Genomic DNA, 19,408 nt, shown 5'->3' with positions numbered 1-19,408 from the left:
CAGGAATGTGGCTCCCAGGCAGCATTATAGCTTTATGGTCCCACTTCATTCCTTGTTAAGAAGGTAAACAGAGCCCAGAAGAGCTGGTGCCTGTTCCTTAGGGATCTTTGTCTGCAGGTATTGCAGCACTGAATGCAGCCCTCGAAGTCTTTTGGTCCCTCTCACACCTACACACACATTTGGCTGCTGCCTGAGGGCATTTGAAATTGGCTAGCAAAGGCCTCCAGTACCTCAAGCACAGACTGCTCTGCTTGGTGGTGTTGTTTCAGTGCTCCTAGGAAAGTTCAGCCCATCCAAAGATGTGCAGCAGAAAGCACACAGCTTTGACCTGCAGCTTCCCCCCTCTCCTGCCTGCCCTGCACTAAAGTCACAGTACCTCTGTTTTGTAGCAATTTCTTGTCCTATGTCTCATTGTCAAAAAAAAAAGTCTGGATTCAGATTAGCATAAAGAAAATCACACTGGCACTGACAACAAACTTACGAAGCTTCAATCTGATTACAGAAAAGATCTACAAAAACCAAGAATCTGGAAGCTTCTTTAAACTGCTTGTCTAGCCTTAATTGCAGATGTCTAAATGCCCCAAATTGGTATTTCATAAGACAGAACAAAATATACATTGATTCCATGCATGAATCAGCAGCCTTTCAACACTACCTAGCAATCTTTTCTGTTTCAGCAAGCTATTTGGTAGCGATGTAAAGCCTGAATGATGGCAATTCCACCAGGTCCTAAGGAAATTTGTTCAACCGGCTAATTGCCTTCAGCAGAAACGAATTATATTGATGCTGATAGCATGTATACCTCAGCAGCTAGGCCAGTGGACCTGGGGCTTTTGCTGCATTGTCCCTCTTCCTCAGACAAAGACCTGAGAATGCTCATGAAATGACTTGTCAGTTTCTCTACAAACAACTTTATAGATCAAGTTTGTTTACTCTCCTGTTGTACAGCCGTGCTCTTCAGATCCCAAATCAATTGTGTAGCTCTTCTACGACCTTGCTCCAATTCTTCAATGTTCTCAGAAGTGCTGACACCAGGACTAAGCGGTGTTTCTGCACTGGGCTCCCCAGCACATTTCTCCCCTGCTCTACCACTCACCTGAGGACTGCAATCTCTCTCTCAGCTACAGGACTGGGCTTGGCAGTCATGTTCACTAGTTATCTTCCAAGCCCTTTGCACCATCAGTGTATTCCAGATAAGGCCTCCAGCCTTAGTAGCTTATTTGTCCTAGATGCACAGCTTTGCATTTAACAGCATTAGAGGAGCCCAGCTTTCCAGGTGACTCAGCTGTGCTCCCACAACTTACCTCCCCTCCTTCTGCAGGATCTCTGTGCTTGTGCAAACAATTATTTGGTATTTACGTCACTGACAAAGCCACTGGGTAATGCAGGGCCAGGAACAGATACCTGCGGTACTTCTTTACAAGCATCTTCTAGCATCCCTCCTCCTTGGTGGAGGATGACTCTCCATCTGCAGCCATTTTATGAGAATGATCACTTCCCCCGGGCTGTTTACAAGTAAGCCACTTTGATTTTGTCTAGTGTGTACTCTTATTTCGGAGTATCACAAGGAAGAGAGTCAGAAGCCTTCAAGTCTATGTATAATTATGTCAACAAGATGATATTTATCACCAAAAATCATGCTCTTATCAATGTTTGTCTGACACGGCCGGTTTCCCATTCAAGGGATCATCCTGCCTTCTCTCAGCTCTGTACCAGCTGCAGAGCCTATCAGTCTTTTTATGCTTTGAGCAAACTGAAGTTTGGGCAGCCTGACAAGCTACCCAGTTGTTGTCCCAGAATAATGCTGATACAGTTGGCTTGTTCCACTCCCCTGAAGTTTTTCAAGTGCCTATATTAACGATTCAAATAGCTCCTTGGCTTAGTCTGTAAATAATCTGGACTGTAAATTAACCATTGTTAATGTTTTGTATATTTAAAAACACTGACATTTAACATTCTTCCTAATTACTGGAAGTAATTTCTCACTGGAGCAGAAAATGTTCCCTTATGACCAAGCTATGAATGCAGAGTCTTCTCCTTTCCAAACACCAAGAAATAGTTACTGGTTATTTCTGCCTTTTCTATTTCATAAGCAACAATTTTGCAACCCTGTTCAGTATGGAGCCTGTACCACTGCTAGGATTTCATGAATCCCTGATACATTTAAAGAATCCCTTCTTATTGTTCCAAACCCACTGCCCAAAGGCGCTCCATTGGTAGCCTTCAGTTCTCTCATCAATTGTCTGCATTTCCTTGCAGATTACTTGTCCACGTTGCTTCCTCTGTTTTTTCCATTTGTTGTATTTTGGGTTTTTTATTGCTGCTTTCATCTCCTCTGTTAACCAAAACAGCTTTTTTTAACTAAGGAATTCATCTTTGCAGATGCAGAACTGTGGTTTCTCAGGGATCTAATACTAGATTCTTGAACAACTCCCAATTATCATTCACATTTTTATGCTTAAGTTTTTCCTCCCACTTTATTTGGCCTATAATTATTTTCAGCTTGGGGAAACTGGGCCCCCTTAAAGCACCAATCATACATATTATTGGTTGGGACTACATATTCCCCTTTCACATAGCAAATTAAGTTCAGTCATGATTACTTGTGCCTAAGCAAACAAACTTTTGAGTTCAGTGATTAATTAATTTTTATTAACCTGGATGAGGTCATAAATTGCATTACTACAAGCCAGCTGTAATACCTTCTAGATAGAGTATTATTCACCTACGTGTTTTAGGTGAACAGGTTTCTTCCAGTGCTGCAAAAACATACCTGAAATACCTAAATTGAAGTACATTTTTTCTCTTTCTTCTCCTCTGGCAGATTGTCAAGGAGCTGCTCACCTAGGCACTGTGCAACACTGATAACAAGTACTTCAGTCCCCTGTGTGGTTGATGATCAGCTAACAACCTTGGGCTTTTCATGTCTTCTCTTAACTTACCAACAGCTTCACAGCAAATAAAAAGATACATGGTGTTACCCTCTCTTCTTTCTCCCTTTCATGCTTCCTAGAAAGCATAGCTGTAGCTACTTTATTTTTAAATACTTCAAGAACACAACTCATCCCACTGGACTCCAGCTATAACAATAGCCCATTTATCTTAATAAACAGGCCTTGAGAATTCACACAGGGATGAAACTTGTTATCAAACTACTCTTGTCTAACAAGTACACTGGCTGAGCAGCAGACTGCCCAGGAGCCCAGACTTAGGCTGTACTGTATGAATTGTTTCAGCAGTAATGCCTCCATCAGCAGCTCCCAACCACTCCTTACATGCCTGCATTTTGCAGGGTTAAGCCTTTGTGTGGGCTCTTGGAAATCTGGAAATGCACTTGGGAAACTGGAAATGCTGCACCCAGTGCAATTTGTTGAAACACTCAACCTGTCACAGACCATGGACTGGTGAGAGGCTAGGAGCAAGCAGCCAGACTGGGAGAAACCGGTCTGCTTAGTCACCTCTCACCAATGCAAGACTGAAAGGTACACTACCTGTCTATCAGGTACCTACAATGGTCTCAAGGACAGTATAGATATACCTCACCTCAGGTTGTCTGCAACTGCTTGAGTACAGAAATCTCAGTCCTAGAAGCCCCAGAGACTCTTTTACCAGACATACAAACAGTGGCAGGACTTCAGTTCCTCTCTCAAAGAGCTACAGAGGAATTTGTATGTTTGCACTTTGGGGGATACCCTGAAACTCCATGAGCAGAAACTTCCCCTGGCACACATGGAAGTGAGGGGGCATTCTTGTATGATTACAGACATGGGATATCACAAAGCTGAGGTTAATCAATGCACACAGGTCATCAAACTGCTGCACATTCCCAGCAGAATGGGTTGCTTTGGCCAGAATACGGTAAGAGCTTCAAAACTGAGCTCAGAACACCAGTAGCAAACCTCTGTGTGTCTAGTGCTGGCTGAGGGCATGTCTTCCCTGCTGAGACAGACCCTGGTCAAGCGTGCTGGCAACCACAGTTTCAAGCCTTCCCAAAGCCCTGAGATGTCTAGTGAAAGACCTTGGAAGAGTTAGTTTTGTGCTGATCCTGTGAATCTGTGGAAAGCTAAGGTGCTTTAGGCTTCTTTACCATTGGATTCTGACATACCTGTCCTTCTGGGTGCATGGCAGAGGGGTAAAACTGTGGGAAGAGACCAGTGGATTTTGAGCACCTGAGTGATTTAGCGAGCTCCCCCTTGAAAAACAAGTAGAAGAGAAGCTCAAAGCAATAATAAAACCTGCTTTTCACCCTGTATTCTTCAGGTGTACCGGGGAGGCAGAACTCAACGGTCTGATGAAAGGTTTGGAGGTGGAGAGGCAGGGAGATGCTTAGGACATAAAGCTTTTACTTGAAACAACTGAAAATTTGGCCTACAGTGAATCAGATGACTCCAGGGCTGTAGCATGAGTATCAAGGTCCTCAACAACACTCTGTGCTGGGACACATCCAGCAGCACGTCACTGCAGGGCTTCAGCTCTAGTTCAGAGCTTCTGGTGTTATTTATATACTTGGTTCCCAGAAGAAGTCCAAACACTTCCTCTGAGCTTTCAGGAAGGTCTTTAAAATGCTACAATGTGCCAGAGAAGCAAAGCCAGGGAGCTGTAGTGATGCAGTCCCATGCTGCCCTGCCTGAAGCATGAGTGAAAACGGGTTTGACCCATGCTCAGAGTGGGCTCCTTGCTCAGCCAAGTGGAGCACACCATGAAACCCACCTCCTTGGTGCGGGTAGGATGGCTCATCCTGTGTGATATCCCAGTAAGCCACCAAGTGCCACTTCTGAAAGGTGGAGGGGGCTAACCGTACTTGGTGCACTCTCAAGACAGTGACAGGGCACAACGCTCTCCCCATGAGCCACGCATCTCAGTGGGGTCTCTCACTACAGCTATTGCAAGTGGCCAGTATGAGGACATCTCACCACCAGACATACCCAGCAAAGGCAGCCAGCACCTCAGCTTTTCCCTTTGGGAGAGAGGAACATCCATGGGATGACACTTGCTGTCTGGATCAAGTAACACCTGGTAGCACCTATTCATTTGCAGCAAAATCAGCCAGACTTGACATGCAATTGTAAACCCAGCTGATTTGAGCTTTGACAGCCTGATGGTCCATAAAGATGTATAATACTTGGTTCCCAGAAGAAGTCCAAACACTTCCTCTGAGCTTTCAGGAAGGTCTTTAAAATGCTACAATGTGCCAGAGAAGCAAAGCCAGGGAGCTGTAGTGATGCAGTCCCATGCTGCCCTGCCTGAAGCATGAGTGAAAACGGGTTTGACCCATGCTCAGAGTGGGCTCCTTGCTCAGCCAAGTGGAGCACACCATGAAACCCACCTCCTTGGTGCGGGTAGGATGGCTCATCCTGTGTGATATCCCAGTAAGCCACCAAGTGCCACTTCTGAAAGGTGGAGGGGGCTAACCGTACTTGGTGCACTCTCAAGACAGTGACAGGGCACAACGCTCTCCCCATGAGCCACGCATCTCAGTGGGGTCTCTCACTACAGCTATTGCAAGTGGCCAGTATGAGGACATCTCACCACCAGACATACCCAGCAAAGGCAGCCAGCACCTCAGCTTTTCCCTTTGGGAGAGAGGAACATCCATGGGATGACACTTGCTGTCTGGATCAAGTAACACCTGGTAGCACCTATTCATTTGCAGCAAAATCAGCCAGACTTGACATGCAATTGTAAACCCAGCTGATTTGAGCTTTGACAGCCTGATGGTCCATAAAGATGTATAAATAATTTTATAACATGGTACTGTTTGGGGGACACGAGGGGAGTGGACACACTGATAAATTATAAATAATCCAAACAGAAATTAAGGGTTTGAGTAAGACGAAAATCAGACTCCAGTACTGAATCCACTGATGATGTAGCCTCTGTGCAAAAAGAACCATGTTCAGAAAGCAAAATAGGTCAACACAAAAACACATAAAAGCTGCCATTAAAAAAAATAATTTGCTACAACGTTCCTGTAATGCATTTACCAGACACTTCATGTAAGTCCAGTCTGAAACAGTGTGTCTTTTTTTACCAAAGATTAATTTGCATTTTGGCCAAAGCTAGCAATCCTTCTAATCTTGTTAGAGCAGAGTACAGAGACTAAGAAATGCACAAGGCAAGCTACCTAAATCTTCCCTTGCACAGTTATATGACAGGATTGTGATCACAGTAAATTGCAGACTAAACACTATTATGCATTTGGTTTTAATTGACAGGACTGTTCTTAAGTTGCATGGATGGATCCCTTCATAAACCTCTCCCTGGTTTCAGACTGCACAGCCAACTGCTTGCCACACTGTTTTCTGTTCACATTTGACCTCTGCATGCTCAAAAAAGGTAACCCTCATGAAAAGGAAGGAAATGTGGACATCTGAGTGCTCCAACAGGGACACTGGCAAGCTTAGGTTGGCTGTCCTGTTCATTATCATCTTCCAAGCCCACCTCCTGTTCCCAGCAAGCCAATGGAGCTTGAAGGCTGCTATGTTAGAGCACCAACTCATAGTGCCACTTGTCTCAGGACAAGTCTCCAAGCATCTGCCTGCGCACACTGCATGCTCCAGGAGACTGGACAGATGCACCATGACACAGAGCGTAACCCGGGCTGCAGGTGCTGCATGCAGGACCATCACACATGCCAGGGCCATGCTTTGGAAGGAAAAGGGGCTGTTGCTTCCCTGGGAGCACCATCTCACCTGGTAACCCAGAAGGAAGAGCTGCTGCTTTCCGAAAGCACAGCACATGCATGGGTGATGGCAACACTAACCCAGATGCCCAGCCTGCCCTGGCATCTCTCTTCCAAAAGCAAGCAGGATGACCAGAAGCAAGGAGAGCAGGCAGCCAGCTACCAGCACTCCCAGGAGAGCCTGGCACCAGGCAAGTCTCGTACAGGACACCTAGCCAGGCCCAGATGGATGAACATGCTCTGTCCTCACTGGCACTGCCGGCATAGCTCAGCATCTCCAGAGAGAATTCATGCCCTTTGTTTCAGCAGCTCACTTTGGCTACCCCTCTGGGAAATGCAGCCTCAGTTACATTTTGGGAGTGACCTTCCCACACCTGCCCAATGGGGCAGAAGCCCAGTACCCTATCTCCAATGATGGCAGGGCACCTATGACACGGTCCTTCCCCTGGCACCTACCCTCAGTTCAAGCTGTCAGGAGCTGAGGGATGTTCTGAGCCAGGGGCAGCATTTGGTATATGTAAGAGCCTCCCTGGTGTGACTATCCTTCATCAACCTGTCTAATCCCTTTGAAACTGTTCACACGTCTTGGTGTTTGAGCATCTGTCATCCAGGCATACTGAAAATGAATGCTGTCTGGTGAGGACATGCATCTACCTGCTAAGCCTGCTGTCTGATAATAATTTTACTGAGGGATGCAACCTTTCCTCTGTTATCAAAAACAGTGAAAAATTGTTCCTGCTGCTCCCTTTCTGCATTAGGCCAGATAAAGCAATAGACATCTTAAAATTGTGTTTCAGCCTCCTCATCCTACTTGCAATCAACCTTTCTAACTAGCTAATAAAAGCCTTCATGAAGATTATAGGAAATAATTATAGGATTATAGAAAATTGCAAGACAACAAGGGTAATAGAAACCATACCCTTTCCAAAAATCCTGATAGCTTTTTGTGAGCTTTCAAGTCTACTTGGTAAAGGCAATAGCATCAGTGAACAGACTTGAGAATAAAGTGTATGGCAGAGGAATTCAGAGAAATACAAAACCAACACATACTGAAGACAGGGGAAACAAAATGGTAACCACTAGACTTGAAAATATAAATGCAGATGAGAAACAACTGTGTGAGCTTCTGAAGACCTCTGCAGAGGAAGTTCTTTGCCATACAGTATTCAACATACACGTCAACAACCCAGACGGCAAAAAAACCCCAACAAACCCCAACTCTATCATGAATGGATTCTGCAGATAAAACAAAGGTCAGGGGAGCAAACTAATTAGGGGGAGAGAGCAGGGGTGTTGTGTAATCTGGATCTCTTTTTTAAAACAGAGGTTGTCTGCTGGCTTGCAGTTCGTCTTGGCCACGGAGCAGACAGGGACCGGACCACAACAAGAAGAGTAACACTCACCCTTTCCTGGGAAACAGTGAGAGCAAGAAGGACTTTGAATCCTCCAAGCATGAGCTCTCAGAAAACCACTGTGCCTGAATGAGCCACAGACAAACTCAGATGCATAAACAAGGAAAGATGAAGATAGTGACAATACCGCTGCGCCAAGCACAGGCCTGACTGCCACAATGCAAGACAGATGCTGCTAGGCCTGGAAAGAGCTGAGGGAACAGTTAACATGGAAAACATGCCCCACTGGGACAGGCTCAACAGGCTCCCTTTGCTTCATTTAACAAAAAGAACATTAAAGGACAAACTGATTAAAGTTACAGTACCTGCACAAGGTAGAGAAAGTTGATAGCCGAGGCTCTTTGGTGGAATACAAATCCTCACAAAATCAAACAGCTGAAAGCTGAAGCTGGGCTGTATTGTTGGTCTGAATGTGTCCAAGCTCGTTGAGGAAAACCAAAATTAGTCTTTGAAACTATTGCCATGGGACAGAAACCCTGTCACTGGGATGCAGGAGCCAAGTGGGATCCCCATGGACCCGGCAATCCAGTCTGGGCCAAAAAGGAACCACACTACAGCTGCTGGATGGGAGGGTGACAGCAGTGCAATCCAGTTCTTAGATCAGAAAGGAATCGGTCTTCTTCAGCTCTGCAAGCATGTGCCTTTAGGTTGTCCAGACTAGTTGCAATCTTGCTGTCCAAGGGAAAAGCTGGCAACTACAGTCCCACACATTGGGTTTAGTAATGGGCAGAAAGTAGTGAGCCCTCAGGATCAGATGTCAGATGGAGCCGCAGTGTCAGGACACCATGACCGATCACTGTAAGTCTGCACCAAGACCTGAGAACATGCAGATCAAAGCTTAGCAACAGAGGTGCATGACACTCTGACCGGCTGAACCATCCCCTCCTTGCTCCACACTCCTCACTGATGGTTGAGTAGCTCCAAAAAGCATCCATCCCAGGCCTTCTGTGTGCTCCCTGGAGTGGCCTCTGGTGCCCAGGACCCCTCTCAGCCTGCCGACAGGGCTATGCTCCTCTGCCGTAGCAGTAGTCTCACCCAAAGCTAGAGGATCTCAAATGCCAAGGAGTGTGTCTGCCTTGTGTGCCACTGCGTGGACTTGTCGGAGGACAGCAGGATAACCCAGTCACGAGCATTCTCAGAGCAGTGCACACAACTCATCTCCCAGCCCGGGCTAACCAGGGAGAGAGGAAAAGTGTGTTGGCACACTCACGTTGTAACGCTGGGAGCTAGCCACAGGCAAGGGGCTGTGTGTGGGAGCTGCAAGGAGAAATGAAGCGACATTTACCGCCTGATGTCTTCCGTTTCTGCTGTGTAATATGCTGAGCAAAGGGCATTTTTAATGGGAAAAAACAGCTAGTTCATAGTCGCAGAGAGTGCAAATGCAATGAGCTTATAATAGCACATGTGACCAGCACAAACTGGTGCCACAGTAAAATGCACAGTTTGGGATTTCAAAGCCCTACCACAGAGTCCAGGCCGTTTGGAACAAAGTCTCCATCCTTCTGAATGCAGAGACAGAAGGTCAGCAACTGAATTCCCCTTTTACTCTCACCCAGAGAAGAACCCTGAACTCCCCAGGTAGTTAATAAGATCTTAACTAAACTCTAATTATGACAGTAGAAGTGCAAAGCCTTAGCTATTTTGGTTCCCACCAGCCAGCCCATTCCCCTTCCCTGATGTCTAGACCAGGGGGCTGCAGGTGTGTCTACACACAAACTGAAAACAAAACCAAACTTAGGTCAAAGCCTCCAGCAGCCAAAGGTGCATACAGGATCAATTCAGTTGTTTCAGCTCCAGCTCATGTGGCAGAAAACCCTGATGTTCCCATCACCTGAGGAGGGAGGGCTGTTCCTCACACATAGGTCTTGAAGTTACACCCTCAGGGCAGAAGATGCAATCAGGTTACCACAAGTAATGTCCTGTCCAACTTGTTCAGCAGTGAGTGCTCCGCTCTTCTGTCAGCTCTTTCATCAAACAACTGCTCTTCGCTTTGCTCCAAGTTTGCATCTGAACTGTTCCTTGCAGAGCTCCCACCATGTACCTCTCCATGCTCTTCCTTTCTCTGAGGTTCTCTGTTACTGCTGTTGTCAAAGGTGAGCCTGAACTGGCTTGTGAATGTGAACGCTGCCAGACCTGACCTCATTGCCCCGGAAATTAAAAGGCAAATATTATAATCGATCAACTCAATGCAGAAAAAAAGCCCTTGGTTTGAAATGAGGAGACTAGAACAATTATCTCCAATATCATATCCTATCTTTTGGACCTAATTTCATGCTACCACTGCTGTTTCTCTAACTTCCTTAGAATGGGAAAAAACCAAACCAGTCCCTCCTCCACACATAACAAGGCAGTGGTGTCTTGGCTTCCTACTTTCCCCACAAATGTGCACTGCTCCTACATGATACCAGGGGCTATCAAGGATGGCCCTTTCACCCAAGTGGGTACATAGATGAAGCAAGAAAAATGATGTTGCTGTTAAGTCAGGAGGCTTGCATTTGCTAGGCAGGAGTCTACATCTCTCACAAGAGTTGTGCTAGTGGTGCAGAACTTGGAAGAACTGGGAACCCTTTGAAGAAAAGCAGGAATATCTCAGCACTTTGTTGCTCTTTGAGGAGAGACATGAACAATTAATATCTGAATTAATGCAAGATGATCGATCATAGAAGCTTTTGCTTCATTTTCTATCATCTGCAACTAACTGTATGAGTAAGTGGCTGAAAGATGCAAGAGACAAGACTTTAAAGTGGTCAGTCCCAGAGCTGGAACCAGGATTTCAGGAACAGTCAGTCCTTAGCGGCTCCCTGCTTTCTACTGCCACTCAAGCAGCTTTGAAGACTACTTTTAAGATGTAGCCATGTATTCAAATACTCAAGTAGGAACAGAGTGCTGTGCAAGGTCTGGACACAGGAAAGCCACGTGGGGAAAACAATTCTTAAATCAAGAACAGCTAACAGGTAGTGTCTTCCACCAAGCGTCCCAAGTTTGGAGAAGCCAAACCAACCGAGGTCTTGGCTAGGAAGTGGTGACAGGAGGACAGTGTTTACATGCTTAAACCTCAGTCCCGTGCAGAGGGTAGAAACAAACCCAAACTTCTCATGTTCAAGCTCAAATTTGTCTGCAAGAAACACAGCCGGGACACCATGCAAGTGTGCCAAAGCACAGCCTGTTTACAAGTGCATGGCACAGTGTGGGCCAAGGTCAGCTCATTTTCTGAGCCAATACCAAACTGACGTCATGACGCTACAGCTGGAGCCAACAGCAAAGCTGCATGGGCTTTAGGCTGGAGCACTAATGCCTCCAATCCAGCAAACATGTAAGCACACGCTTAACTTGAAAGGAACAGTTGGCAGGTCTGAGGGACTGACTCCAGTGCTAGAAGTCAGCAGTGGCAGATTGCATATAGCTACAAAGCCTTTTATCTTCTAGAAGCCCAGATGCTGCTAGGAACGAGTCCTGCATCCTTACAGGGTATTGCAATAAGAGAGGCACTACCCACGAAAGAAGATGGGGTGGGAGAAAAAAGTCTTTAAGGCAAACTAGGATAGGAACAGCATGAAACAGGAAAATAAACACTGTGGCCCTGGCATGGAGACAGACTAATCTTTCCAAACTCCCTAAAGTTGCATGGATCTTGGAACAAGAGAGAGGGATTGAGGCAGTAAAGTATTTCACAGATTGTGTACACATCATTATGTACCGTATAGAAATGATACTTTTATGGCCTGGATATATGGACAGCCAGCCTGAGTTGAGCAAGAACAGAGAGATTTGGCAGGTAAAATAAGAGAGTCATAAAACAAAAGATAAAGAGGGAACTGAAACAAATATAGCCACAGAAAAGAGCCCCATGACAGGCAGTGTTAGCCATTGTCTGTGTGGGATTGTTTATTTTATTTTTGTCCTCTCTCTTCACAAGGAGGAGAAGGATGTCTCTAGCTTGGGTTTGTCTACGCTTTGCAGTCAGTGAGCATTATGCAACCCCATGGAGACAATCAATGACAAACTGTTCCAGACCTTCACCTGCAATAACATACCCACACCAACCAGGCCTTGTCCGATAGTCTGGATCAAAATAGGGACCTAGCTAATAACGTATTGCTTGTAAGTGGCCTGGGAGTCCTCCTCACAAGGCAGTACAACCTGTGAGTGAAAGAAAGAGCAAATCCTATGCAGAAACATTATCTGAGAGCAATTAATTTGCTTCTCTGCCAAGTAAATCATCTCTCTATGACTCTGCTGGAACAAAAAAGCATTTCTTGAAGAGGATTAGACCATTCCTTATGGTTTTGTGTCCCCATCTACCCCAGCAGAAGTTTGTAGGTTCTTGTGTGTTCGCTCACTTGAAAGGCAGACACTGAAGTGGTCTGATGCTGGGGGTTCCCAGACAGCAGCACAATACCAAAGGAATTAATTTTCAAAGAGCCTATTTCAAAGTCTTTGTTTGGTTTATATTAAACACATAATTAACTCAACTGCCTGAACAAACTGGGAAGAAAGCTCTGAAATCAAAGATTTACAGAATTGCCAGCCATGAGAGTTCACAAGCCAGGTTCTGAAACAACCATGAAATTGGCACCATCTGTCTCTGGTTCTCCTTTTCCTTCAGCTGCCTGTACTGGAAATCTAGTAGCGGGCAGAAGCGAGAGTGTGAATTTGCGGTGCAGTAGCTGCTCCAGACCTGCTCCCACAAGGGACTGCGTGCTCCTCCCCCCTGGAAGCGAGCAAGCATGGGAGAAGCAGCAGCTCGTGTGATGCACATACACATCTCCACCCACCCCGGGGTAATCACCAGCTGCGATTTTCCTGATGAGAGCCAAGTTTCTTCTGCAGCTCTGATTACCCTGATCCCCTCAGCTGGGCTCTCACAACAAATGTCACCTGGTTGGGCAACTCGGGATGTTGCAGCTCTGTGTCCCCACCCCACACAGCTTCACAGCTCACATGGTATTTATTCCACCTGCAAAACAGCACAGCAACAGCAGCTCTTTGAAGAGAGCTGCGTGAAGGCCTAAGGTAAGTGTCAACAGTTGCATAAGCTTAGCGGGGACATGACTTGCAACCTGAGTTTTTCAGCCTACCTACCACTGTTTTACAAGGCAGCAGAGAAGGCACATGTCCCTCCCTTCCCTCCTCCCCCCTTCATACTAAACCAGAGGGGCAGTGTCAGCAAAAGAAAAACAAAGGCAATAATATTAATAAAGCCTGAACCAGGTAAGAGCTGGAGGAGATGGGACTTCCCAGCTCATTCCTTGGGTGGCTGCAAGTAAAAAACAGCAACAGCACAAGGATTCAAAGCACAGTTAAGCAAAAGACTGGAGATGTGAATGAGTCTGCTGAGCTCCAAACAAGGAAAGAGAGGAGTGCAGATGCCTGGCCTGCAGTTAAAGACTGCACAAGTGATGCACCTGGGCTGCCATGCTATTCCTTGCACCATGGCCCCCTGCCAAGATTGGCCAGGGTAGCAGCACTTCTGACATCTGCTGTGAACTGCTGTCCCTGCCCTTGCTGGGCTGCACCCCGCCTTCTGCTCCTACCCTTCCAGCAAGGGAAACTGCATCAGTGATGGGACAGGCTTCAGGATGCTGAGGAAAGGGTCAGGCATCAGTTGAAACTCCCCACACTGTGACCAAAGGTCCTCCCACCACCTGGATTACCAGGGCATGCTTCAACAGCAGGTCTCACCTATTCCTAAGCAAACATGACTTCCTCTCCCCAAACTAGCACCTTGCTGCAGCAAAGGTACCCCAGGCCAGAGAGCAACCTTATGCCTGCACCAGGCAGGCAGAGACAGCAACAGACACTGCTCCCTGGTGTATTTAGTTCAGAGAGGAGAGCCCATGACTACCCCATCCAACACATGGACAACACAGAAGTCATTCTGCTTGCCTGGTGTGACACTGGATGAACAGCGGTCCTGAACTCCAGCCAGTCTGTAAACACAAAGGCATTTGTGCGAGGGCCTGCACTAGCCTGTGGAGTTCCCTGAAGGAAGCTGTGCTGACCCTCACCTTGTCTCAAAGGGAAAAAACCAAACCAAAACAAAACCAAAAAACACTTTTCCCAATGTAGAGGATGGGATGGTATTTCTGAAGGCACTGAGCGGTCCACTGGGACACCTTTCCAACAAGCGGTTGTTTCTCATCTTTACTCACAGCACCCCTGCTTCCCCAAAGTGATCGCAACTTTTTTCTTAACTCGCTTTCTTCTTAACTAGCTATTACAAAAGCCAGTTTAGACAGCGAGCCCCAGCCTGCCCCAGGCTCCTGCAGGGCAGCCCAGCCAGGGTCAGAGAGCAGACAGCCAAAGGTCCAGTGCCTCTCAGGGTGGAGCCTGCCCCAAGCCTGCCCAAGGAAGAGGAGAGAGGTCTCCCCAGGCCAGGTGTAAATGAACTTAGGATGTGGCCTGAACTCCCACACCTAGCAAACCCTCCGGAGGGCACAGGCAGAGGCATGGGCTGCAGGGAGCAAACACAAGTCTCTGGGTAGAAAGCACTTACCCCATGCTCCAGCCCGTGCTCTTGCTGCTGGGATATCCACCCGAGCAGCCAGCCTGGCACCCTGCACGCCACTCCATCTCACCTGGGAGAAGTTCAGCCCATTGAGTGGGTGGCACTGCTCCTCCACTTTCTCCACGGCACCCGTTTGCTTCCTCAGCCGCTCCGCTTCCTGGGCCAGGTACAGATCCAGGACGGGCACGCCTCGCGACTTGATGTCCACTTCTGTCAGAGAGTTCACCATCAGCATCACCCACACCGGCCTCTTCCGCTCCCAGTTGCCAGCAATGGCATTGAAGAGGTAGTCTGCGTACAGCCCTTTGCCCCGCTGGTCCGGGGTCATCCAGGACGGCATCATGAGCTTCACGTATTCCAGGTGCCGCTTGAGCCGTCGGTAGATGTCACGGGGCAGCACGTCCTGGAGGTTCTTCCCCTGCGGCAGGAGCTGGCAGCTGGTGAGAGCTGAGATGGTGTAGGGGTCAGTGAGGTCCAGCTCGAAGTACACGATATGGCTCTGCTGAAAGGCCTTCTTGGAGTTCTCTGGGATGAAGTCCCAGACACGCGTGTACGGGACATGGATGGTGCCAAAGAAGTAAGATGGGGGATCTCTCTTGATGGTCCACAGGAAGGAGTTCAGCTCGCTTTGCTGGGGGAGAGGGAAACACAGCTGAGTAAGTACAGACATTCACACCAGGCCACTGCCGTACAGGGCTAAAGGAAAACCCGGTGCCAAGCCAGCAGGTCACCTGGCTCAGCACCTTGCCAGCATGGACTTTTTCTAAAGCAGCTTTGCTCACACAGAGTCCTCTTTGACCATTCTTTTTCTCAGGTCTTCAGGTCAAAATTCAGTTTTTATTAATTAAAAACACAGGAAGATTGGACCTGGCTTCCTCCTCCTGAAAGGCAACCCTGGGTCTTCTCAACAGTAACGTCACCCCAGCTCATCACCTGGATATCTGCCAAAACCAGCAGCAGAGCACAGTCCAAGCAGGCCATGCTCCAGGCAAGGAGCTTTTATTCACCTTTTATTGAGTCAAAAGCTGGCATCACTTTGCTGAAGCAGAGCAGGACAGCAGGGTTTCAATCACCTTCACCTCGATGCCTTTCACTTCAGCGCGGCAAGGCACCTTTTGTCAAGGAAGCTGCTGTGACACTTAGTCAGAAGGTGCCGCAGCATCACAGGAGAGCTTTCCATTCTGAGCGAGACACCAAACAAACGAGTAACACAAAACACAGCTGGCAGGCAGACTTGCAGGTAGGAATAGTTTCACAGGGATGTAGCACATGGCAGACACACAGTCAAGACCCCTCACAGACCAGTTCTCCTCTTTCTTAGGGGCAGAGAAGCACATGCAATACCTTGGAAAATAAGGGAAGAAATTCTGCAGGCCAAACTCGGCCTGTCATTCCAGGGCATACTCTTTTAAACAGAGAGGAGGAAAAAGCTTCTTTCTTTAGATTAGCTTTTAAAATCTCTCAAATCCCACAGCCAGCAGGAAGTCAGAATCAGACTAAGTTTGTTCCACTGCAAAATGTGCCTCACAAGATCCCCAGGAATACCAGAGTGCAGGGCTGTGCTCCAGCCCTAAGCAATCCAGCAGGCCAGGACAGCAGATCGGGCAAAATGGATTCTGCCAAGTCACTTTACACCAACAGCAGGTGTGACCTCCACCACCTACAGCATGCACCCTGCTGGCGCCAGTGGTCCTTACTGGAGAAACGGACACAAACAGTTTCTATCTCTCTGCGCAGTCACAAAGAGGCAGCCTTTGCATGTCTAAGTAAGAGGAGGGGCTTCCAGATGCACTCAAACATCTGGTCAGCCTTTAGCCAGCAGATAACTAACCTCAGCTCTGAGGCTAAGTGTGCATATGTGCTGATCTAAGTAGCCTGCCTGACTGCCAAATGCAGAACAGGCTGCTTGGAGGAATTTATTGGAAGCACGTTGCCTATAAATTTCTGATTCTAAAGACCCTGGGTCAGAAAGGTTAATCTTAAAGACTGCTCTGCAATGGCTAATCCCGGACAACCTTCTCCAGCAGCTCTCTGTGTCAAACCCAGGCCACAGATCAGGCAGCACTTCAGCAAAGTCCTACCACCAGTCCAGCTTACCAGCACAGACCAACAAACCATACTCCAAAGGGCTCTTCAGACAATTCTGCAGCACATGGAGAATCTGAAGAATACCTCAGACCTCGGTAACACTCTGGATCCTATAGGACAGTCCTGGAATGCACTCCTGAATTACAGATCATAAAAAGCCTCCTGAAGACCATGGGAAGAAGGGAGAACAAACATGATGCAGCACGGTAAAGAAGATACAGGGCAACAGATGAGCATGAATCTGACATAGACCCAGGAAGAACACAGGAAAATGAATACGCAAAGGGATACAAGAGGGAAAACGAGGCAGGGTTGCCTCCTGTCATTAGTCAGGAGGGAAAAATGGAAGGACACGCCACTGTGGTAAGAAATGAACTGGAAGTAGTCGTCAGCCAGCAAGGAGGAAGGACCAGAAGTGCTGCTTTCTATCTACAAGCAACCAAAAAGACAGAAGAGGCACCTGGGACAGGCGTGAGGTCAGGAGGTCAACACTCCTTCACTTCGCACAAGTCTGATCATGCACGTGGCAGTGCGCAAGAACAGCCATGACTGCAAGGAATCCACAAGGAACAAGTGGTCACCAGCCAGCTTAAAACTTCAATTCAGCTCCTGAATAATCCCAGCCAGAGGGCTCAAGCCCAGAGTGATGGCAGCAGGCTTTAACGCAGGTCATCAGCACTACTCTGGAATACTGCACACAGCCCAGCTAGAAAGGTGTTCAGCATTGCACTCTGACATTTTTTTTTCCTCTGCAAATCCCCCCCAGCTTTCACAATCCAGTACTGAAAGCAGAGTAATACTGCCAGCTATTAGTGGTAGCACTGAGGAAATCACACAGGCCATCAGGCACAGAGCAAATACAGTCTGCAGCATAGGCAGAAGAAAGAAGGCTAAAACCTAGCAAAACTTCTCATGCGGTTCTAGAGACTGAGACCTTACAAAGCAGAGCAGCTGGGCACTCTTGCTGGTACTTCCACAACAACAGGAACAGTCATGCACCAAGCGCCTTTCAGACTGCCCCTCTCACAATTGCTTGGAACCATTGTGAGGGGCTGGAGAACAGGCCTCAGTTTCCCACCATTGATGGGAAACCTTCCCAGACCCCGCAGAGCCAGTTTCCGGGCACCAGCAGTTGGGTAACTGCTCCAGGTAATGCTACAATGGGAGCTCACAAAGCTCACTTTCCCTCCAAAATGTGGAATTACAGCTGCTCGGGGCTTGCTAGTGCCTCACACTCCTTTGGCATCTCCTTTTCCTTCAGGAGGTGGAGACTGCAGTTCCAGTACTGCTCTGCCTCCATGCCAGACCCCTGCAAACAGCCCGGTACTACATCGTGTGAGAGGCTGGACCAAAGTCCTAGGTATGCCTGAGCAGGTCTGTGCCCTGCCTGCTGTACCTTCTGGCACTGTCATGTCCCTGTGCACCTCCTGGAGCTCATGCATGTTTCACTGCAGCTTCAGAGAGGAAAAAGCAAGGGTATAATCCCTCCCCAAGACCATAAAAGGGGAGCCATTAAACAACACTCTAGGTGGCTGTGAGATAGCACAGGAGCAGCACCGAGGCTTGTTCAGCATCGCAGTACACACCATCACTGGCAGCGCCTCTCTCTCACCTCACTTCCCTAAGAGCACGCAGTAGATAAAGGTGCTACAACCAAATTTTCTTGTGCAGTAGGATCCTTCTTACACAGCTGTTACATCAGAAAGGGGGGGCTTTGAAACCAGCATAAACTACAGTCATGGTGGTGTCCTGGAAGATTAAGAGAGCTGGGTTGTCTAGCTCCAGGAATTTCACTTTCAGCAGTGTAACAACAAAAGTCAGGTTCACATAAAGGATCAAGATGCGTATTTCTGTCTCCACCCTCCAATGTATGGGTGGTGTCCAATGCATTACTTGGGATGGGAAAAACTAGGAGCAAAGGGGAGAAAATGGAGGGACAGCCTAAGGAAGAGAGCGGCAGTCCCACATGAGAACACAGGTCTCCCAATTTACTGCCACACCAAGACCTGAGGCAGTGTCTCACTGGCCTTACCACGCCTCCTCTGTGCCTCAAGTTTAACCTCCTACCTCATAGTCCCAGATTTCTGAGTGCTCAGCACCATGGCATGGTGCCTTCTTCCCTGCCTCACCTCCCCAGGTGAACAGCAGCTGGCTGTGAACTGACTGAAGGTATCAGCCCAGCCAAAAAATTGCTTGGAACACAAAAAGAGAGAGGCTTTTCCCCAGGCAGCAGGGGAATGAGGGAGAAAGAAAAGGAGCTGCTCAAGCTGACACTGGAGCAGAGACAATGCACTGGGACCTATGGGATCCACTCCCTGCCACGAGACTGGGAAAGCCTCCCTCCCCCCAACAAGGGCTGCACAGGGGACAAACTCCACTGCCCACTGTGAGATGCAATGGGGGCACATAAGGCCAGACGATGCTTCCCCAAAATGAGCAGACAACAGTGTCAGGCGTTGCAGAAGTCCTGGAAAAGCAGTGTGCAGATCAAGGGTATTCCTTCAGGACCTGAAGGACGGTCTAGGCAGGAACAAAAATAAAATTGAAGAAAGGGAAAATAAAGTGATGTACTCAGACCAGTAGCTGGAACCAGAGCATGCTAGTCCCATATCCCAACATCTGCCCTCTAATCACACAGCTGGTTGTCCGCAGATGGCACTGGAAACTCCCATGACCTTCTGCCTTCCTTCTGTCTGTTTCAGCAGAACACATGGTCTG

General features: G+C 47.8%; 1 protein-coding gene across 1 annotated transcript in view; it reads right to left on the bottom strand.

Annotated features, from left to right (window-relative positions):
* LOC104124491 (metalloprotease TIKI1) overlaps positions 1-15,583 on the bottom strand; it is a 74,791-nt gene extending 59,208 nt beyond the window's left edge. The window contains exons 1-2 of the mRNA XM_009636832.1: positions 15,536-15,583; positions 14,673-15,233 (exon numbers count right to left, since the gene is read on the bottom strand). Coding sequence (XP_009635127.1) covers positions 14,673-15,233; positions 15,536-15,583 — 609 coding nt within the window. The remainder of the gene's footprint in view (positions 1-14,672; positions 15,234-15,535) is intronic.
* Between the last annotated feature and the right edge of the window lie 3,825 nt (positions 15,584-19,408).

Source organism: Egretta garzetta, unplaced genomic scaffold (genome assembly GCF_000687185.1).
Source record: "Egretta garzetta isolate BGI_Z169 unplaced genomic scaffold, ASM68718v1 scaffold604, whole genome shotgun sequence".
In the NCBI taxonomy this organism is placed as follows: Eukaryota; Metazoa; Chordata; class Aves; order Pelecaniformes; family Ardeidae; genus Egretta; species Egretta garzetta.
The sequence above is the reverse complement of the archived record's forward strand: the minus strand, read 5'-3'. Positions and strand labels throughout refer to the sequence as shown.